This window comes from Amia ocellicauda, chromosome 1 (assembly GCF_036373705.1).
Source record: "Amia ocellicauda isolate fAmiCal2 chromosome 1, fAmiCal2.hap1, whole genome shotgun sequence".
In the NCBI taxonomy this organism is placed as follows: domain Eukaryota; kingdom Metazoa; phylum Chordata; class Actinopteri; order Amiiformes; family Amiidae; genus Amia; species Amia ocellicauda.
The window spans coordinates 26,063,272-26,086,439 of NC_089850.1; the positions used below are offsets into that span (position 1 = coordinate 26,063,272).

At 35.7% G+C, this 23,168-nt stretch overlaps 1 protein-coding gene across 1 annotated transcript in view; it reads right to left on the minus strand.

Annotated features, from left to right (window-relative positions):
- Positions 1 to 23,168, minus strand: part of LOC136746933 (pleckstrin homology domain-containing family G member 1) — a 97,439-nt gene that overhangs the window by 55,494 nt on the left and 18,777 nt on the right. The window contains exon 3 of the mRNA XM_066699827.1: positions 10,507 to 10,581. Coding sequence (XP_066555924.1) covers positions 10,507 to 10,581 — 75 coding nt within the window. The remainder of the gene's footprint in view (positions 1 to 10,506; positions 10,582 to 23,168) is intronic.

The window sequence follows — 23,168 nt, forward strand, 5'->3', positions numbered from 1 at the left end:
ACAGTCCATGCTGTGATAATGTTTACTTGCCTTTTATGGTACATATGGCACAATATAACTATAGTATCAACAAATGGCACAGACATATAAAAAAGGTTAACCATGTTGGGGTATATTGATAGTTCTATTTAGTATGTATTGGGCCATTGTGTAACAACTGATTGAAAGACCTTTTCATTAGATAATAAGTTGTGTTTTTTGAAGGAGGTAGTTGATTTTATGTCAAGTATTTAATGCTTTGAGAGTCGTGGTGCATTTTGCAAATTAAACATGTAATTTTGGCCAATGTGTTTCAGTTTGGGGATGTGTGTTAACTGTTTTGAAAAAGTGAATTCTGTTTGGACAAACGTGCTCAAGCATTAGAGAAAAACTAACTTCATTAAATACAGAACGTCTCATTAATTTTAAAGAATTCTATCAGGACTTTCCAAATAACAGTGGTCCAAGTCTCGGGCCGAAGTGCATGCTATACCATTACAAGCGAGAGTGAGCAGATCTTGAACCCTGCCTGTACCACTGCCAGGTTTGGCTTGGCGTTCCCAGAATGCAGTGCACAATTGAACACCAAGTGGTACCAAGGGAGAGAAGGTGAAAGCAAGCTGGAGATAACTTGGATCTCTGTAGTCAAACGACCCCTGTGGCTTTTCAGGTGCATGCCAGTTCAGTCTGTGGGCAATGGGCCTTCTGGATTTGCAGTGTAAGAAACAGAGGATGACTTTGATAGTGCACAGATCAGAGGACATGTGCTTTCTCTCATCCCTCCCAAAGAAGAATGGTAACAGTGAGCCGAGTTTAATAACTGGTGATATCAAATTGGGATTGACAGAAGGGGCGGTGGGTGTAATTGGATTATCTAAATAAACATCTTTCATGCCAAAGAGACGTCCAAAATGGTTAATGGCCATTCTTAATTTCCATACACAATCTGTGATGCTCAACATCTTGCATTAAATATCTTTTTGTAGAGATATCCATTAAACCAACATTTCTTAAACCGTGGTACAGAGTGACCCTCCAGAGCAGAACTTGACTGACCTTTGTTTGGACTCCAGGCAAGATGGCAGGACTGCAAGGACAGAAACAGTACCCAAGTTTAAGAGATCTCTCAAAATAAGTAATACTAATTCAGTTCAACTTGTAGTCTATATTTAATCAGCTCTACCACATTCCCTTGTTATTGAATTCTAAAGTTTTAGAAGCTGAACTGTGTCGCTAATGTAGGGCAGCTTGGATTTGAAAGACAACATCCAAGCACCAATTAGAAAAGTATTAAAATAAAAAAAACAAGGATTTCAGAACATGACATCCCACAGGTAATAAAACTCAAAAAGTAGGACATTCTAGCACCAAATCCATTAAGGGAGAAAGCAGCAGCCATGTTTATCAAGAGCATTATTCTGGGTCATTGGCAATCCTCTTCACTGAACTGTTAAAGATGACAGGTAAAGAGTTTGAGAGGTCTAGTTAAGAAAATCAAGATGATATTGCAATTCAGCTTGATTATTACAGTTCTTGGAAATACACATTTTGTTAGACATCCCCCCCCAAGTTTTTCAGTTATGTTTCACTACCATTGCTGTACCCTCCTTCAAATTATGTAAAAGTATTATTCTAAATATAATAATGTAACATTGTTATCTATTTAGTTTATCAATTGTGTTTCTTTCTTTTCTAAAATCTTATAAAAGTGTTTGTTGTCGGAATTGGGACAAATCTTTAGACAACCTCCTCCTAAACACAGAACCAGAAAAAATGTTCATATGTTAACTTTATAATAGTACTGGAGCTATGAAATTCAATTCCTGTTTTACAATTCAAATTATCAATATACATATAATTACTGTAGTCTGTGAAATGGCTCTGTAAAGAAATGATGAATCTCCTCTTAATTCAAGCTTATAAGATGAATAGCTCTAGAGTCCGATTCGTTAACCTAACAGTAGTGACTCCAATCACAAATTATAAAAGTTTGATAAGAATGCTAAGAATAAGAAAAGAAATGGCAGCTCAGATAACTTACTTACACATATTTGAACACAGAGTACTATTACACCACTCGATTGTGACTGAAGTCACCGTGTAGTAAGCGACTTATGTATTCCACTCTCAGAGATGTAAATTAACAACAGAATCCGGATTTCCCTAAATGAAAAGGTTATAAACAGAAACTTAAAAGGAAATTCCTAAACTCTTTATAAACAAGGACTAATCAGCTGATAAGGACTTAAAGATAAGAGACATTTGTAATAGCAGGCAACAGCAGTAATTAAGGCTCATTTAACATGGGAACGTTTATTCTGAGCAAAACTAGCTTAAAATAGCTTTGGAGTGTTTGCTGTGTAAAGACAATTTGTTACAACAAAGAGAAAAGGCTTGTGAAGGAAACAGTAGTGCAAGTAGGACTTTAATTACCGAGCACTTTGTAAACCCATGAGAGAAGCATTTTTGCATTGATTTCGGAAGCGGTTTTCAACATTTTTCAGCAAAGGTTTGTCAAAATCAAAAGAAGCACAATATAAAATAGATAAAACTATGGTCTCAAACAATGGCGGCAGACTAATCTGTAACATGATGCTGTTAATTGACATTTTTTTAAATGCATAAAACAAAGGTGTAGCCTATTAATTAAGTAGACATGTTCTGAGAAATATTTCAAAACCTATTAAAAATAACTTTAATTTGGAATAAGTAAACAACAATTCTAAATAACACCAGCACTGCTTTCATGAAAGAATAACCATATATTTAAAGTTATATGTACAGCATGACATTACATTTGTGAAAGCACCCGATGGCAACTCGACATGAAGGTCGTCTGTCCAAATAAAACTGATCAACTGATACATAAAAAGGTGTCAAGTTTCACACTGAAAGCTGGTATACCTCCTTTTCACAAGATGCACCACCCCCACCGCACCTCTGTGGTAGATTGCCATTGATTATTAACACCTAGTACAACTCTACCAGCATGGCGCAATGTACACTGCCCAGTCTGTGATGAAAACCTCCATTGCATACCCCAGCCATCTGGTGGCCTGGAAACCATGATGTTTATTTTTAGTAGTGTTCCTCCTGTGTAATATTAGTCAGTGTCATCTTTATACAGGAATGAAAAAGGATTCAGGCCATTTCATTAATAAGATAAAACAAAAACAGACAAACAGTAGCTCCCCTAGAGAGCTCCTTATCCCAGTGATAAGAAATGTGCCAACAGTTTACAAGGAAGTAATATCAATAATATATAGGCTGATTCCTGGACTTTTAAATTATTTATACATTTATTTTTAAATACTTTTTTCCAAAACCCAGAAAACAAGTGAAATGCCATAGAAAAATCAGGATATAAACTAACAGTGATATTTCACAGTTATTCCTCATCTAACTATCTGGGCACAGAAATGTTAAACGTAAACCAGTATTGTAAAAATATCAAATCAGTCAAATATATTGGTCTAGCCTATCTCCATTTACCCATTTAATAAAGGAATATACCATATTAAGATGGTAATTAAGTTTATTTGGATTCAATTAAATTACCATAATTTATTGGGTTCTCTCTTTCTTTAATGGGTTGCATCTATGTTAATTGTCCATAAATGTCATGGTAATATGTTGACACGCCTGCTGCCAGTACTTTTCCTTTTTTTTTCTTCTTTTTAAACAGTGTACATTTTAATTATTTTACAATTCTATGCTTTGGAGTGTTAAACAGAAAATGTCAGGGGACACTTTTCTAATTTAGTTTTATTCTGCATGAATACATCCTGTTTCAGAGCAGAATAAAAATCATTATACAATTAGTTGAGGACATTGCACCTTCAGGTATGAGTTTGATCGTTTGAGTGACTAGGTGGACATTTAAAGTCAAAAATCATATTTCTACCAAAATCAGACAAGATGCAGAACATCAGAAGCCCATTAGAGAATGCATTTCTAAATGGGAATGAAACCTGCATTCTGCATTGTCTGAAACAACAGCTTTTGCAACTACAGATGACCAATATGTTTAAGGGTTTCAGGATTTCTTTTATGTAGAATAAATGTAAAACTTCCATCCAAATGTTTTCAGTTGATCTTAATTTAATCATTCTCTATAAATACATTTAACAATGTCGAGGGGTGCATTCTCATGGACTAACACAGACAAGGAAAGAACAGTGACCTCGCGCATGCTGCTCGGGAAAGGACACAGCCTGGTGAAACAGGTGGCCTGGAGGAAACCTGCATTGAATAGACTTAGCAGACATTAAAATTAGAATTAAAAAAAAAAAAAAGCAGCAGGAAGGGAAAAAACAGGATTTTTTTTTAATTAAGTATTTCACTGTTTAGAGGTTTCAAAACAACTGAAAAGTATTTTGAATATGTTTTGCCTAGGTTTGATAGCAACAACAAAAACATGACTGAAAGCTAACATAAACCAACAGTAAAATTAATCCATTGTTCGACTACATTTGTATATTAATAACTTCAGATTATGCTTCAATCTTACAACCTATTGTCATACATTGAAGTATTAATCAGCAGACCAACCAGCAGAGCAAGAACAGAGGTGACATGATTAAAACAATGAAGAGTTGTCATAAGAGGACTAAAGCATAATGCCATTGCATTATATATATATATTATTCCTAGTTCATGCTAAAACGTGATTGTTTAATGAATTGGTTTAATGAAAGTTTAATTTAATAAAATCAGTGTTAGCCCAGATTTCTGTTTTAAAAAGCCACTGACAAATCAATTAGGTCAATAACAGTTTTGATTGTGAATAATTAATCATAATGTAATCAAAACATTTTATCAAAAAAATAATAATAAAAAAAATCTAAAAATATACGAACACAAATCCACATATTCATTACTTTCCTTTCACTCAACACTCAAAAGTACATTTTCTGCTTAGCTTGATTAAAAGTTTACTTTTTAAATCAAGTGCTGGGAAACAGGCATTTAAAAATATCCTATGGAGAACATTTATCTGTTCAAGTGCCTTAAAACTATTTTGTGGATCTAAAAAAAAAAAAACTCATATCATTAATGTGGAACTAAACTTAAAATCTGACTATTACAGCCAGCAGAACGCTGACCCAAATTGTAAACTGGAAATATATTTCCAGAAAGTACATTTTGACCTATATTGACATTTAACTCTTAAAAGGTTTTACAAAAACATAAGAGAGAGAGCGGAACATGGTACATGGAAGTGTTCAGACAGAAAAGGGCTATTCATGCCTGTTAATCATTCTGAACTGAATAATGATGAGGAGTAACACAATATCTGTAACACATCCTGTCACTGTTTGGGTTATTATTTTATGGTGAGATGAACTGGGCTGAATTATCTGTAGATCAGCATGGAGCAATGACTTAAATGTATCCGTGGACATGGCTAGGCCAGCGTAGCTAGTAGATAAAGTCCCCTTAAAAGAGATGGGTAAAGATTGTCTTAAAGTTGGACTTTACCCTCATTTACTTTCATATTTTTGTTGGATTAGAGCACCTTTATTACAATTAAAAAGGTACTCAGTGTCTTGAGTGAATTGAAAACCCAAACAAGAAAGCACAGTAAGACTCTTCATTTAATAAATTCCCATACATTTTTCTCGTAATTATTAAAATTAAAAAATATTTAAGTTGTTGGTTTCCTCCAGTCTAAGAACACAAATTTATTTCAATACATAATATGCATACAACTTGATAATTTCCATTATGCCTATATCTACTATATTTAAACAAAATGACAATAGAAAAATTGTCACATGACCCTCCTTCTGGGCCTGAGATGGTAACTGCCCCTCTGGGCAGCATAGTCTTGGCTCTGTACAAGGTGTGGCAGCCAGTTGTGATTCTAATCTAACTAGTGACCCTGATGTTATCACATTCATATGGAAAACAGACTTCCTCTTTCTTCCTTGTAAACACATAAAATTGGAGTGTTCCTTCTGGAAAATCTTTCACTATGACTTGAGGGAAGGCTTTCCTCAAAGTACATGTAACAAGAAAAAGGGATGTCAGCATTAACGCATTAATGTAAAATGAATAACACTTTTTTTTTTAAATGTAATTAAATCACGTCTCTCTATTTTGAGCATTCTGTGCAATCGTAGAACCACAGATGTGATCGTAATGGAGAAGAAAGGTGGACTAGTGAATGGCTGTTTCAGTTTTAAAACACTTTCAGATGCTTCAACGGACAAAAACAAAGTGATCTGAAAACTGAAGGTGAATTTCAATATCATAGAATCATATCAAGTTAACGTTAGTTAAATTAATCTGATGATCTAACTCCATTTACAGTACAGGGAGGTCTTACCATGCTACTGAAACTGTGTATAACGAAACCCATTTCTCCATACAAATTGGCCAAGCACAAATATTTTGCATTGGAAATGCTAATTGAGAAATCAAGCTTCCAAGGCCAGAGTATTTACCCGGACCATTTAATTTTGCAGAGACTTCCCTCCAAGCAAGATGTACAAATGTTTTGCAATTCAAAAAACAAACCAACCCTGAAACAAAATTCAAATCAAGCAGTCGGTCTTCACTTTTGCACAACATGATGAAACACATATGATAGTCAGTTGATGCATTCCCAACCCCCCCTTTTTATGGTATTCAGGTGTTGTTTTTGTTTTTTTAATAAACAAATAAAAAAAATTCAGCCCGATTTCCACAGTCACCATTACTTACTAAATCCTAGGATATAAAACCCAAATATTTGTTTACAAAAGTATTCTGACTTGGCAGCAGAGTTGAACAAGCTCCCTTTGAGGTCCCATGTTAATAAAACAGCATTACAATAAAGCCTCACACATTATGATTGCCTTAAATGTATTATCCATATCGGAATTCCACAACAAGCTGCACATGAAGTTATTTATAAGTCATTTCCTTGTATTTAGAGAGCTTATTGTTCCAGTCACATCTGTTGTAATCTGGAAGCACAATGGCCATGGTGCGGATAAGAAGTATGTCACTGTTTACACATATTCAATTGTTCAAATCTATTTTGCCACATTCACAAACCAAAAATCTGTCGAATTTTGTTTTGTTGAAACAGTCAAATCCAAGTCATTATCAAATAAGCACCCACGGCCTAAAACAAAAGGCTTACAAATGAGCCAAACACTATTTTCACTAAACATGTGTAAATCAAATTCTAATCTCTCAACCACTTTTTAAACAATATTCTCATGATATGATTGTTGTGCATTATCACTATAGATCTGAGAACAAAGATCGTGCTATATATAAACGACATCTAAGTCTTTTCATTTTGTCCATTTTAAATTTAAATTGAAAAAAAAACTGTGTGATACAATTTTATAGAAGTTTGGCTTTGGATTCAGTCTGTATGCAAATGATTAGATTCTGATTGTAGTACTCAGCAGAAACAAATTACTTTTAAAATGCTAAATGATGCTAATCCTTAATGGCAGGAGCTGTGCACTGCCACTTAGTTAAAGACAGTGAAGCACACAAAAAATAAAAAGGGGGTAAAAAAGTTACACAAATATTACAGCTTAACAACAGATGTACACTGCCTTCAATGCCAGAAAAAATAGAACATCCCTCTCTGTGTTTCACCTCCTCTGGGACAAACATATTTCCTCAGTGAGGAGTGCAGCTAAAATTTGTTCTGGGTTTGAGAACAGTAAACAAGATGATTATCCATTTTGCAGTGGATCAAAAGGAGGACAGACGCAGTGAGGGAGCTATTGTACTGTTTGATCATTTGTAATATTGATCTTAGGCCATTTTAAGGCCTTTTAAAATAGGCTAACTTGGATTGAATACGATGTGCAACAGACAACATGGAGCAGCCAAGAAACAAATTGTTGGAGAAAAGAGAAAATACTTCTCATAGCAGAAGGTCAGTAAGAGCAGGTATGAAGATTTGTTGTTTTAGACTTTGACCACACAGAGTCTCTCTTAACTCAAACCGTTTCATACAAATAATACAAAACATGTACAGGAAACTTTCCACATCACATAGCTAATAATCTACCTAATGTGATACATGGTCACAATAGAAACAAAAAAAATCTGAAAAACGTAGGACAAATAAGATGCAGTTGCTATCTGTTTGAATTTTACAAATAAACCTGCACTTTTGCACTCTAAGTATTTACAATGCAGATGAAGACAAAAACTAACAAAGCAAAACTGATTCACAATACAGTATGTATGATAGCTCTTTAACCTCACCCTCCTGTTCACACTGAACTTGACTTAGTCAGATGGTTGACCTTTATACCTACAGCCCAGCCCTCATTTACTGGAACCGGACATGGTTAAAACAACAGACAGAAGAGGGAAAACATACACAGACTTTGATGTATATACAATTGCTTTATGGCCATGAATGACATCATCAGATTGGTATAGCATAATTATACTTTAGAGGCAGTGACTACCATTGATAAGTCTTGATAAAGGAACCAGAGGTTTCATTGTAAAAGCCCACTCATTGACATTCCCGTTTTCCTTGCTGGTATCCTGGAGGCAAGTAAAGGTCTATATCTGAGAATTAATTCAACTCAGAATAAAAAGGATGCAGTGCTTGAGAGTAGAACTTTCATTGAAATCTGAAAAAATCAACATATGAACTTAGGTTCAAATGGGAATTATACATCACTGGATGTATAACAATCACACAATCATATTTTTAATCATATTATATAAATACATAAATATTACAGTACAGTACAAACTAAAGCTGTGTATTTGTAATGCTCTATCTGTACTATGTTACTTGCAATGGGTATACATTTAAAAAACAAAGTCACCCGGGTTAAGAGCATCTACTAAGAAATAAATAGTGTGATGTAAAATATTAACAATATACGTGAAATCACAATAATTACAATTGTAATTTGTAGCAATTTGAAATTGCAACACTTTTTGATAAATTCCATTAAATGGTGTTATAGATTGTTGTAGATATTTATTGCATTAGTGTTGAGAACATCTAGCAAATATGCTTTAATTGAATCAACAATCTGTGCTGTTTTGGCCAGGATGGAATGGTTACATTTTCCTTACAATGACTAATCCAGAAACACAACTCTGCCTGATGGAACAAAAGCTGCAAAACCAAATATTATTATTACATTACGTGGATGACATCCTACCAAGTTCATTACTTTCTAATTTAGGTCTTCATGCATAAGACTGAGGCTTTAACCAACAAAGAGTCTCTACTACTTATTGTACTACTACTACACAACACTAATAATAATAATACTCTTCATTATCACCAAAATGCATCATTCAGTGGAAACTCAGTTGAACATTTTCGCTCATATACCACCATGAAGTAAAGCTCAGCAAAACTGTCAATTAGGGCCATGGCCATTACAGTTGGGACTACAGCAGTCCTTACATTAACTGCTCTAGATGTTGGATACCCAGGGGCTTCAGCATAATTATACAAAGGCATTAGAGTCTGTAGCCACTGGGTTAAAATAAAAGTAACAGCTGCTGTTCCAGCAACGGGTTCTTTCTGACAGTTAAATAAATTACTTTTATGTTTGTGCTGCGCCTGCTCTAACCCTTGCTGTGACCTACTTTCCCACCGGCTCATGGTGCGTCTCTGTCCTTAATGTTTACCTCGCTTGTAAAGGCCGCCTCACTGAGGACCTGTGAACTCGCAACAATGAAACATCCAGGATTCGGCGTGTACTGCGGAGCTTGCATGTCATAATTCTTTCAGCAGTCTAATTGCACTAGCTATCCTGAAGGTAAAGAATAGACTGTGGGAAACTACTGAGCTACTGTATCCAGAGTTTTCTGAACTAACCTGACCAATAATTAAGTTTAACTGCTTTGGCAAAACCTTTTTATATAAGGGAGTCTTTGCAAGAAATGCAAAGGATCATAAAACACTCACCCAAATAAATGTATTTTCTCTCTTTCTCCATATACTATTCTAATATTATTATTATTATTATAGAAGCTGCATTGCCTTTGCATGTATGGAGGAAATAATCCCTACAGCCTTCACCACTGTCTTTTAAGCCCTCTGTTTGAAGACACATGTTGTTAAACTTAGTAAAATACCAAAAAACAAAGCAACAATTGTGTAGATTAGCCATCTGTTTCCATTAAGTAGGATTCTTTTTAATTACAATCAGGTGCCACACATCGATGCACCTGTCACAGCAATGAACCTCTTGGTCAACACACCACACATTCTAAATCAATCATCCCAAATCGATCGCTGTCACAGCAGACTTTAGTACACAGCTCATTTTGGTCTTAATCAACATTGCCAATTTGTAGTTCTATTTAGATTGAAATCAAATATACTAAGACAACTCTAGTAAAGGTAAATGTCGTAAGTGCTTGACATTTTGCTGAGAAGAACATTCTGCGATCCAAGAAATATTCATACCTAGAAGGTGCTTTCCAACCAGAAACAAGTTTGTTTCAGTAAGGACACAGAAGGAGGGGATTTGGTGATGAGGAAGAGAAAGGATCTCTCCCCAGTTGTAAGACAATACTAACCTTCATTCCCGATTACGGACTCTGTTCTCTCCAGGTCTTTATCTGGCATCTCAATGGAGACCAGCTTAGTGAAACCTGAGGGACACAAAGAAAGGAAAGGATTCTATAGTGCAGCCACTGCATTCCAGCAAAAGGACACCTTAACACAACCACAAGATACTGTTTCAGGCTGGATTAGTCCCAGCAAAGGACAAGAATGCTTCCTCTTTCACAACTCTGCTTCAACAGAACTTCTCACATTTAAGGTTTTGAAAACTCTGGACATACCTTGAAACATTGAGACTGTATGCTGCTCTGCATGCCACAAAGACCTTTTTTGTTAATTCAGCATATTTGACTGTGAAAAAATGTTACTTATCTTTTACCTATTTAAAGATAAGGACAACATAGTTCTTTCAGGTTAAAATCATATCTGCAGCCATTCAGCGTGTGTTTGCTCAATGATGCTGACGAAATGTAATAATTTCCTTCGTTCACTCCAATTTGCTTCTATGACTTCAGCTTAGAAGGAATAATTCAGAGCATATATCGCTTCAATGATAACTACATCAGCCAAATGGCAAAATGTTTGGTAATTACATTACAGGAATGTGACCACCTAGTCCTACCAAAGATTTTGCCACTGGTCATGCTTACACCCAGTTTAGTTTATCAATAAAGCCATTTGTCCTTTGTGAGTACAAAAGGGCATAATAAATGGTAAGATCTCAACTCTGGAGGGCTGGTCTATAACGCAGCTGAATCAGGGATTTTTAATTTTCTGTGTAGGCCTCAAATGATGCAGCTTCTGACGTAGGTACAGTAATGGCTGAACATACTACACTTCTGCCTTGTTTCCACTACCGGAAAGGCTGTTTCTGGTTCAGCCCCCCCGTTTCTGAACTTTCTGCAATCAAGGCAACTGTATGAAGTTCTTCGCCTGCTGCAGGAGGTCCCTGAGGGATCATGGGATAGTATTTGGTTTCCTTGTATAAAAGCTTGGACAGAAATCAACTGTAAGTAATATAAGTGATATGTTGGTGTTTATGTATTCATTTACATTCATATACTGCAAAATTCGCAAGAGCTAATTATGTCTAGACCACATTTTATACAAAGTAAAATTACTGGAAAGACAAGAAATACCATCTTCTAGTTATTTATTTAACAGGGCTCTATAGTGCGAGCATCTTACTCGCATTTGCGAATAAAAAAAAAAATGTGCGAATGTGAAATACAATTTGGGTGCACAGTGCGAATACAATTTCTGAACTCTATAAGGAAATAATACATTGACATGATTATAACGATATTTTACATTAATCGTTATTACAGTAGCAAATGTGGGAAATGTAGTTCGGTTGTGGATTGTCGCAATTAACTGAGAAGGCAATGAAAACTACAAGTCCCGTGAATGACATTTATGACCCAGTGTTGCAGCGGCTCATTTGACACGATATCCAATCACCTGCTCGGCTGGCGTCAGCCGCCTCTTCATTAAAACACACTTACAGATACAATAGTACTCAGTGACAGCAACAACTTAAATCTACTAAATTAAAATCTACTTAAATCTTAAAATTAATGAATAGATGATTAGTTGGGTCTACCTGGGGCGCAGCTACTAAAACTAAACCTTGAGAGATGGCGGAGGCAGTAGCTACACCCGTGGAAAGTATAGGTGCACTTTACACTGAATTTACACTGAAGTCAGTTTGCAGCAACATGTGCAATGCAGAACTCACATGGTGAGCACGACAAAGACACAGAGCACTGAAGAGACGCACTGGAGCCACGATGACAGGATGGAGATGCTCAGCTGGTGCAGGCCGCTGCCTCTGGATCTGAAAAGTTGGCTGTCAAGGATATTGCGCATTGGATCCGTTTAAACGGCACACAGTACTCAGACATTTCTTTAAATGTGTAGGGTGCTCTTCAGAGCCTGTGGAAGTGCGTTGCACAGCCGTGGCGCATTATACTATATGATCAAACTAGTGCCATACATATTTGGAATTTAATATAAGTATATATATAAAACAGAAAAACTAATGGAAAACGTTTGAGTTTCGTTTTGAGTTTGCAACGGTGCTGCTGTTCCCCCGAAGTGTCCTATATGACCCGACTGCAGCCCACCCCCCACACACCCCCCCCCCACCCCACATACATCCGCACTTCGCTAGCTGCCCCCCGGAACGAATTGCCCCTTTTTTGTTTTGAGCCACTGCCCCCCACAAGGCTCCACTGTACAGCACTGTATTTAAATGTGTTGAACATTTATGATGTGCAACTAATTGCTTTTCTTAGTTTTTTTAGTGTGCCCCTAAATTTTGGACATTTTTCAATTTGGGGGCACAGTGCTCCTAAGGAAGAAAGTAAGCATAGAGCCCTGCTTACAGAACAATATACAGTAACAAAATCTGTTTTAAAACAGATGCAACACACACTCAGGTGTGTCTCAAGGGCGCTTTATTGCCACATGTAGGATTACAGGAACACTCAAACAGGGAGGCAGCTCCACTCTCACACAGGGCACTACTGAGGCAAGACCTCTCGGCCTTCCCTTATAATCACTGTACTCTGTGCGACTACTGAGCAGGTCCAACCCCCCCATCTGATAATCACCTTTCCCCATGGGTTCACCCTATGTGAAACCCACATAATCAAATGAAATGTACACAGTAATGCATGATAGGGACTTAAATTTAGCAGGGACCCTCCCACAATTACTTGCAAGGTGCCCTGGCACTCCTGTTGCAAATGGCATATTGCTATGCCGATATACAAGAGGAATTAGTCTCCAACAGGACTTATCACATACAGCTTGCACTATAACGTAACATACGCCCCCAACACTCTATAATACTTTTTATTAAAAGCATGAGCGTGAATCATTATTGGAGTTACAAAATCATTAATACACTTAATACATTTGAGATAATTAACACTTTATGAAAACAATCCGTGCACCATCATCTTTTACCGCATGTTATTATTGTGCATTTACTCAGTCAATCCAAATTCTGTATTATAAAGAAGTGCTGTTAAGCATTTGAGGCACTTTCCTGAAATACATGCGATTTAAACAAGCCCTCATTAACTATCCTGGACTGTTGGTCAGCAACAACATTCTGGAAGCAGCTCCGCAATGGGATGTAGGTCTGGTATTTTTGGAACAAAAGTGAATTCACTATAATTATCTTAAAATTATTTAAATTAAACTACAGAATGAGTCCAGACAAAGCTAGTTGAAAAGTGTCAATGCAATGAAATGACAACACAAATTGTTCATAATTAAAAAGAATATGCTGGTTAGTAACAGCACAAATGTTTAACCCTATAAAGTATTTTGTTGTTGTGAAGAATAATATTCATCATTTGTATTGTGTTCGATAAAGCTTCACTGAGTTAATTATGTTGATATTAATCAATTACAAAATTAACATACTGCACACAGTTTAACAATGTCCACAGAACTATAAATAACTTACTTCTCTAAGAAACTTTTACAACAACTTCTCAAACACCGAACATAATTGAATTTATACTCATAAATATGCAGTACATTAATGGGCTACTATAACTTTTCTTCTGTGTGGTAATCCTGCTTGCTTGGCAGGTCTTATATATATTAAATTATGAATCTGCAAAATAAAGTAAATGGATGTCTGACAACAACCCCCCATGACAGGACAAAGTAAAACATATGATTGTGTCTTTATAATAGGCAAGACCTAGACACCTGTTATGTCTGGAAGTTTCAGAGGGTAAAACAGACTGATAAAGAGAACACAGGCTTAATCAATTGAAAATCACAAACTTCAAACTGCATAAACATCAAGCCTTATGTAGATTAAGGCCTTAAATTAGATTCTCAAATACATTTGTATGCCAGGGTTTCAGACGACGACTGAATATAAAATTGAGAGTTAAGCCTATTGCACATTTGTATGACTTCTCTGTTTAAAATGTAATATGCAAATTGATTTCCGTATATAAACTGAGCACTGAGACTCTGTAGGTTGGTTGTCTATTAACAAGGATAATACATCCACAGTATTATGGTCTCCGTAAATACAGAAATGGTAGCATCCCATGTTTTAGGAAATAGGCCTGGACCAAATTTACCTGAAAATTGCAAATGATTAAACCATACCATTAAATTTAAAAGTAGTCAAAATTGGTCTCTTAAAATAAATTAAAAGCACAATTGGGTACAAGTTTGTAATTTACCATTTACAGGTAGGTCAAAGATTAGGGGCCGGATTAAATCAAAACTTTGACCCACCCGCTAATAGCAAACTACAAACCTGTACATCATAGCGGTTACATTTCTGATTAGAAGAAAGTGGCATCTAACTGAAAATTAAGCCGCAACTGAGTACAGTTCTGTAGTTTTCTATTAGCATGTGGGTCAAAGTTTTGATTTAATCTGGCCCTAGTTTAGGTCTAGGGGAAAAATATATAGATTTACATTTAATTTTTATTTACATTGTAAATTTGTAATTAACACAACTAAAAGGTAATTTTATAATTATATAATTAGTTAATACATTTATGCATCTTGATGCTTTTACAAAAAGTAATACAGGAGGAAGAGATTTAAATTATATGGTATAAGATGCATATATTACCATACATCGTCAAAGATAAACTTTCATTATAAACAATGGATATAATGAATTTTGTATGGATATGTAACCAAACAGTAATACATAAACAAAATAAAGAAAAACTTCATGTAAGTTCATGTAACCCCTCCCACCCACACACAAAAAAAACAAAGAAAAACATGCACATCTTAGCTTACAACTAAAGTAAAATCCATACACTGAAGAGAAATCCAAGTCATAAAGTGCTATACTTGAAAACATGAACAAGATGGTAATCATTGTGAATCACACTATAATGTGTATAATGATAGCATGATACAACACAGAATAAAACCCTGTATTTTCACCTCCATATACAACTCCGGAAACTATAATTACAGTTCAAACTTGGATGAACAGATAAATAAGTGTACACACACTGTCCCATTACTGAAAAAGATAACCAAGAATATAAGCATGATAAAGCCTTGCAGATATTTGAAGAGACAATGTTCCCACCTGCCAATCTATGTGCTAGGCTTCACACTTACTACACCAAGGAACAAATCAGAGTAGTTGATCTCAAGTCTCTCTCAAGCTGTGAACGATTATCTTTAAAAAGCCATCACACAAGCAATAGAAAAGACAAATCTGAATGAATTAGTTCCTACTGATCCCAATCTCAGCCTTTCTCCAAATGAACATAAATGATGCAAGATTACTTATAAAAAAACTAGTCTCATGCAATTACCATTAAAATGGTTTCATTTTATTGCTGGGGTATGAAAAGGTTTAAGTGTTCCATGACCACTTTACTTGCAAGTTGGGACTTTCCCCACTCTTCCAAATAAGGTTTTGTATTACACCTGGAGCAAAATGGAAAACAATGTGTACCCAGAGGTTTTTGTGCATTGTGTCATTGTGTGATGTACTAGTTAAAGCAGGCCGGGGTTAGTCTTCTCTCTCTCAGTTTACTGGGTTTGTTTTCCCAAACAATCGTTATTCAATATGGATGGATGGATATATAGTTTTGCAACACCTATAACAGTTACACAATTAACACAAACTGGCAGAAGTTTGATTAATATAATTGTATCTTCTAGATTGATAACACAATATTGCCTATTAGTTTGCTTGTATTCATTTGTGTCCTTACATTCTTCATAGTTCTAGGCCATAGATGGGCCAGGCTAACAAAGTTTTGGTAAAGTACATATATTTTTTATCATATTCAAATGATGAGGTATGTATTTCAAAACAACCGAGAAAGATAAGAAGCTGTCTCTTGCAAACATGTAATACACATTCTGATAAAGTATTCTAAAATTTCCTGGCCAGAAGGTTTTGGTACTTCCCCACACACCATCCGTCTTTACCGTATATTTGACGTTATCTCACTCCGGCAATCTGGCTGCACTTATTCATTGTAATTCTCTAACATATATTGCGGTACATCAAGGAAGACCAAGGTATTCTGCCACTTTGACTTGATTTCTGGACTTTGGTTTAGTCTTTCGTCTTGAGATTTTTCTTGATGTTCATTTTCACATGCTTCTGTCCTGGGGCTATGAGCCTGACTCACAATGTTTCTTAATCACTATCAGACCTGCACAATAAATCATGCACATATGTTTTACTTATCAATGCCCTAAAGAGAATCTGTGAAAATCAGTCTGCTGTTGGAAAAAGTAGGTATATTTTTCAAATTGGGAAAGAAAAAAATAATCTGGTTACTTCCATATACCCTTTTATAAATACATTTCCCATAAAATTGATTTTATGATATTAAAATCATGCAATGAATGCAATATAGTCCAAAGAGGAGAGAACTCATTACTTAATTGAAAAGTAAATGATGCCGATTAATTTATCCTGCTTCCCACAAAACAGTAAAAGGCAAATAAAAAAAGGAAAATTAAATCTTGTATGATTGTGGTGTTGTTTAAAAGGTGAACACTTAGAAACTACATGTCCAGACAGAGTGTGTTGTGAAAGTATTAGTATGTAAAGAATGAGCTTGTAAATTTAGTGGTTTCATCACTGTTTGAATAATCTGATGTGAAAATTATGTAGTTAGTCTCATTATAGAAGATGGGGACATATCTAGCCATATTCCAAAGTGAACATCTGAAGTTACCCTTGCATACCCTAGCACATATAAAACTAATAATTCAACCTCAGAGCATTAAATACTCCACAAGCAGCATACAAGATGTAAACAGTTAAGGGAATTGAGAAATTTTTTTTGTCATTGGACTATTACATAATTGTTCAGTTACAGTCGTATTCTAAAATACAGCTGATATTTTGATGTTTATGTAAAAGGCTGAGGAAAAATCTGCACAGAAATAAGATTTTTTGCTAAACATGGAACATTGTAGCCCTTAATTTTAAGTAGGACATAACTGCAATTGTGAATACAACATAATATTTAATTGATTCTTCAACCTCTGAGATTTCTTGGTCCTTAAAATTTAGAAATAAAGGAGCTGTTTTTTTCACTAGGCTACCAAGTTACATTGGCTGCCACTTTAAAATAGCAACTTAACTTCAATATGTGAATCTGTCTGTATATAACAGGCACTATAATCTGAAATGCATTTCCTGTTTATGCACTGCACTTGATGCACTACATGTAAAATAAATGTTAACTGTGAATCCCTCAGAGATACAACTTCATTCCACTTCACAGGCTTCATACACAGAAACTGATATGCTAACAATCAAAATACAGCAGATTGCGATTATTCGTACATTTATGGAACAAGATATGAAACATTTGATTTTATCACACTATAAATAGAAGCCTGGACTGTGGAATAATTCTAGCAGTGGAGAGCCTCTATTTAGATGTACCCAGGGTGCAAACTAATGAATCTTTCACACCTCCACATGACAACTGCATCCTTCATAGTCATGGGAAAAATAGGTGATGTTGCTCAGTGGCTTTCCACAATAAATTTATTCGAGAAGCCGACCACAAACTAGACCCGTCATGTAAGAATTGCAGAGCCAACCTGGAAAAAAGCAGAGTAAACCAGGCTTCTTTCACCATGTTTCTTTGCCCCCCAATATTGTCATAATGTTTGACACCATAATGAAACCAATCTTTCACATCTTCTCTTCTGTATTTCTCAAACAAAATGAAAGACAACTTGCTTATATTGCGTTTCACATTTTTAAAGTTCCATGACAGTGACATACATGAAAAAGATTTCCATCAGTCCACAGTCCAATAAGCAAGATGGGCATTTTTAGGGTGACTGAAAAATGAACAGATACAGTATCACTGTCAGTTAAGCTCTCACCTCACAGAGACTACATTTAAAACAATAAGCACACCACTGAAGATTTATTTAGTGGTATACAATTTTCAAACTTTCACACTTTAATTCTTAAGATGCATTTAACCAAACAACAATTAATTGTATGAACAGAAAATAAGTGAAACTCCTCGGATTACTCCAGTTACTTCACTATGTTTCATACACACATTTCTCCTCCTTCAGCAGGGCCAGATTAAATAAAACTTTGACTGACCCGCTAACTACAAATGTGCAGTTAAATGTAAGTATAAAAAAAATAGAAGTCTTACAAAAAACAAATACTGAGTACAGTTGAGTACTTTCTGATTAGCGGGAGGGTCACAATTTTTATTTAATCCAAGCCCTACATTCTGTTGTTTTACCATGTGGTTCACACAGCAACCAGCACAAATATTATGGAAGAAAAGGCCTTCAAATTTCAGGGACCGCTTCTCCTTGCTGACAACGCAACATTTTGGCACTTGCTGTCTCACCATCTGTGCTTGAAAGCGAATCAGTTTGCTGGCATACTTAATGGCTTGTGGGAAAATAGGGTTCATTCATGATCGTGAAATGCACACACCACAATATTAACTGGCTCTGCAGCCCTAAAAATGCTATAGGTTTTCAAATTGAACTTTTTGGCCCCCATAATTTAGAGACAGGAAAAAATGCCACCATGCAGGCATATCCTGCAGTTCCCTTAATGGATGGCCTAATGTTGTGGCATTAGGCCAGATGCCAGCTCTTTCAGTTATATCCTTCACACGGGTATTACCAATTGACTGACAGCCCTGAGGGTAAGATTACCCACTCCCTGATCAAGACAAGAGGCTACTTAATCATCTGGAAAAAGAGGAGAATGAAAACTACAAAAAAGCCACACAAAAAAAAAGTGCTTCTTCTTTTCCCAAACGTTGGGTCATCAGAGGGAACACTGACAGCTTTCTTTTAATAGCAAATAAAAACTTAGAGCCTCTCTACAGATATTGGTCTATCAAAATGAAGGTCGGCAGCTAAAATAAAAAAGGAAGAGCTCCCCAGTTAGCCTAAGTAGTGTGTGTGTAATCTGAAGGGCTTTACTAAATGTCAAAGATGGTAAAAACATAAATGATGTCATTCAGTTTTGACTTTGTTTACTTTTTTTGGAAGACTTTCTTCAACTTGTTTGGGAGGTAATAGACACAGTGTATTCTGCTCCTTAATATGCAACAAAATGAACTAAAACATGAGCTATTTTAGAGGTTTAGAAAAATAAAATAAAATGATTTGTTCAAAATCCTGAAGACAAGAGTTGAGTCTAGACATAAATGAGTATCTAAAACCAGTCACATGGTATAACTTATAAATTATGTACAGTACTGAATTCAGACCAGGGGAGCCCCTACTTACATTTGCGAGTTCCCTTTTATGCCTACAGCAAATGAGGGACTGTTTTTCTCATGCTCGTTCTCCAGGCCGCGATCTTGTCCTCATCACTGCAACTGCTCAAGTTCATGAACTTGATTTTGATACAGTCAGGGCAGTGATTTGGTTGGAGTGTCGTGTCTAAGTAATGCGAGAGGCACTGAGGAATGAATCAGCAGTTCCGGAAATAGCTTTGCCTACTCCTGTGAGGGCTGTGGTCCAGGTACTCAACGCCAAAAGATCCCCAATATCATTGCAAAACCATTTCCCCCAATGTAGAGCCCTCCAAACATTGGTGGGGGGGGACAGATTTTCTGTTAATTGCATTAAAATAAATTAATTAACAAATATAACTTATTACATTCATTTATTTCAGTACACAAATAATACATCTATAATAAAAAGTGTATTAGAGAGCAATGGAGCTACCAAGCTTGCTAGCTGAACTTACTGGGAGACCATGCAGACAATAACACTCTCCATAACAGAACATTAGAGAGGATAGAAATGTCTTCAATAAGACCTTTCCAACCAGGTAACCATTTACTGGATGGCCAGTTCACTAAACAGACCACACAGTGTCTATCTCATTCATATACCCCAGACTATCAAATATATCCCTGGCTTGTCAAGATCCCAGCAAACAAAAAAGAAAGCCATGTATACCCAATCCTCTAGTGCTCAAAACTTCAGCTCAACAGAATAAAGTTAAATGCCTGTCTTTATTTTTGCCATAATTTTCCAGATGTGAAATGATTCATGCTTCAAGATATTTGCAAAATTATCACTTAATGACAAGAAGGCAGGCTGCTAGGACAAGTATTGTTGGCATACTTTTGTTTATATCAACCTGAAATATATATGCATCATATGAAAAATGACCTATATAAACTATATGCCATTAATCAATGTTATGAACATGTTAATAGCATTACAGTGGGCACTGTATAACTAAATGTAAGGATATTTTCAGGATTTCCCTGACTATGACATCCCAGCATTTTCAATGTCCCAATATTTTCAATCTATACATCTGAGGCAGTCAACAAAAAGCATTGGTGCTTTTGTCCAGCAGTCAAACATGCATTCTGTATCTTGTGCAAAGAACCCCCACTAAATACATATTATATTAATGCGAGGAGTGCTATGGATTCTGTACAAACAAAACTGTAGTTTTCATCACCTTAGAGAACTGAACTGGAAGCCTTTTTTAGCCACTTCACTCGAAATCTTGTTAAGTCCTTAACTAAGTTTACATTTCATTTTCAGACAATGAATCTTGCATTATGCTAGGCACCAGACTGTGTGTTGAAAACTGCAGCACTTAGTTTGTGTCCTACAAACAGTGGTAATGCAAACATCATGATAAATGGATGCATATTTAAATATATATCTTAGAGATGGAAACTTGTGTAAGGTCAGTGATATATCTGGACCGAGTTGCACGTTTAAGACACCCAATACACGTAGTACTGCATACCATACATGCCTACACTGACCTCTGGTCTTAAGAGGGAAGACCTAAGTGCCAATGCATATCGGGCTCCTGACATTCAAAATATCCTAATTATAAAAATAAAAATGTACTATACCATCTCCTCCAAAAGGGGTTGTATCATAGCAAATATTTATCACCGAGCTTGAATATTTGACCTAGTCTATATCTTAAACTGCACAAATTATTAACAAAATCAATATCTTAAAGTGAGAATATCCCTGGATTTTGGTTGACAGAAGGGCCATATATATGGTTTAATAAATATATATATATATATATATATATATTTTGCATTTATATTTATCATCATTATCTTTCCAGGCAGTCATACCATGGAATTCAAAATATTGTTTTGGTCTTTGGAAGAGATGTGTATTGAAACATGATAATAATGCCTATACTCCAATTAAGCATTATTTTCAGGTTGTAAGCAGGCAGAGAAAGAGGTCCATAGATTGTGGCAGGCATGATTGGTTCACTTATTTATTCAGGGTTTGAAACTGACTTTCTATCTTAACGATTGAAATAAACAGAACTGCAGGATTGGGGGCCTACCTGTACAAGTCTGTTATACATCTTTATAAGATTATCCTTATGAAGGACGTAATGGCCATATTCTGTCCTCTAGGACAAAACACAATCCAGCATAGACATTGTCAAGGCAACAAGAAATTCAATGGAATCAAATTAACTAAGTCGGCTTCAGCAACATAGTTGTGGTGGGCAAAGTTTCCTTGCATGCCGAGATCTCTCGTGCATCGAATAATCTACACAAGGATTTCATTCTGAACAAATTAGCGAGATGTGGTAAACTGTGACACTCTGTTATTACAGCTAAAGCTCGGGATTTATTCAATTCTTCTAACCCTGTGGATTATGTGGCTAAACCTAGCCAGCAAAAGAGTGGCAATTAAAACCACCTGCTCTCTTTACAACTCCTTCTCTAATAAAGCACTCCCCCCACATTGTTCTTTCCCCTTTGATAGTGGATACCTATGTGGAAACTAATGTGGCGACATTGACGATTCAATACACTGTTTAGCTTCGTTTACAATAGCTCACCAAGCAACGAAACACTTTACTGTGAAACCTGTCTACAAGAAGAACATCAAGCATTAAGCGCAAGTGTAACACACTGCCACACAGGTTTCAATTATGCTACGTTAGCAGGAACCTTGAACAATTATTCATACAATAACATTCATAGCACAAATTTGGAAATTAAAAAATGATTTTACATGAATTCCTATCAAGTTAATTAATACATTTGTAATCAAGCTAAATTCATTCCTTGATTTAAAAAGGATATTGAACTTCAATTAAGAAATTCACAAAACTGTCAAGGTCATGGTGATTTAAAGCAATACAGAGACATTTCACACAATTTTACCTGAAGATCCATTAAGTGTTGCAGAAAATATGGTATTACAAAATATAACTGCATTCCATTTTGATATGAAGTTTTCAAACACACACCTTTATATATAAAAAAAAAAACCATGAATGCATGATTGTTTTCATGGAAGACTTGATACAACTTTTCATCTTGCCTGTCAACTGGTTTTAGATTGTCTTTTTAAATACCAGCACAATCCTATCCTTAAACTATTCCACACACAGAAACCTAAAAATGAACATCCATCTTCCATCAAAATGTCCTCTATTTAGTACAGTACAGCCACATACTTAACGTAAGTACATAATGACACGTACACACTCTTCTCATTACAGGTTTGTGAGCAAAACTGTAATTTAAAGATGTAATTGAATGTTGTCATACAGTCACAACAGTGTAGCTAGATACTCATTTATATAAAGCAGACCTGGGATCAATTATAACAAACTAAGATACAGCAGTTTTTGGGAGTCCAATATTCTGTTCAG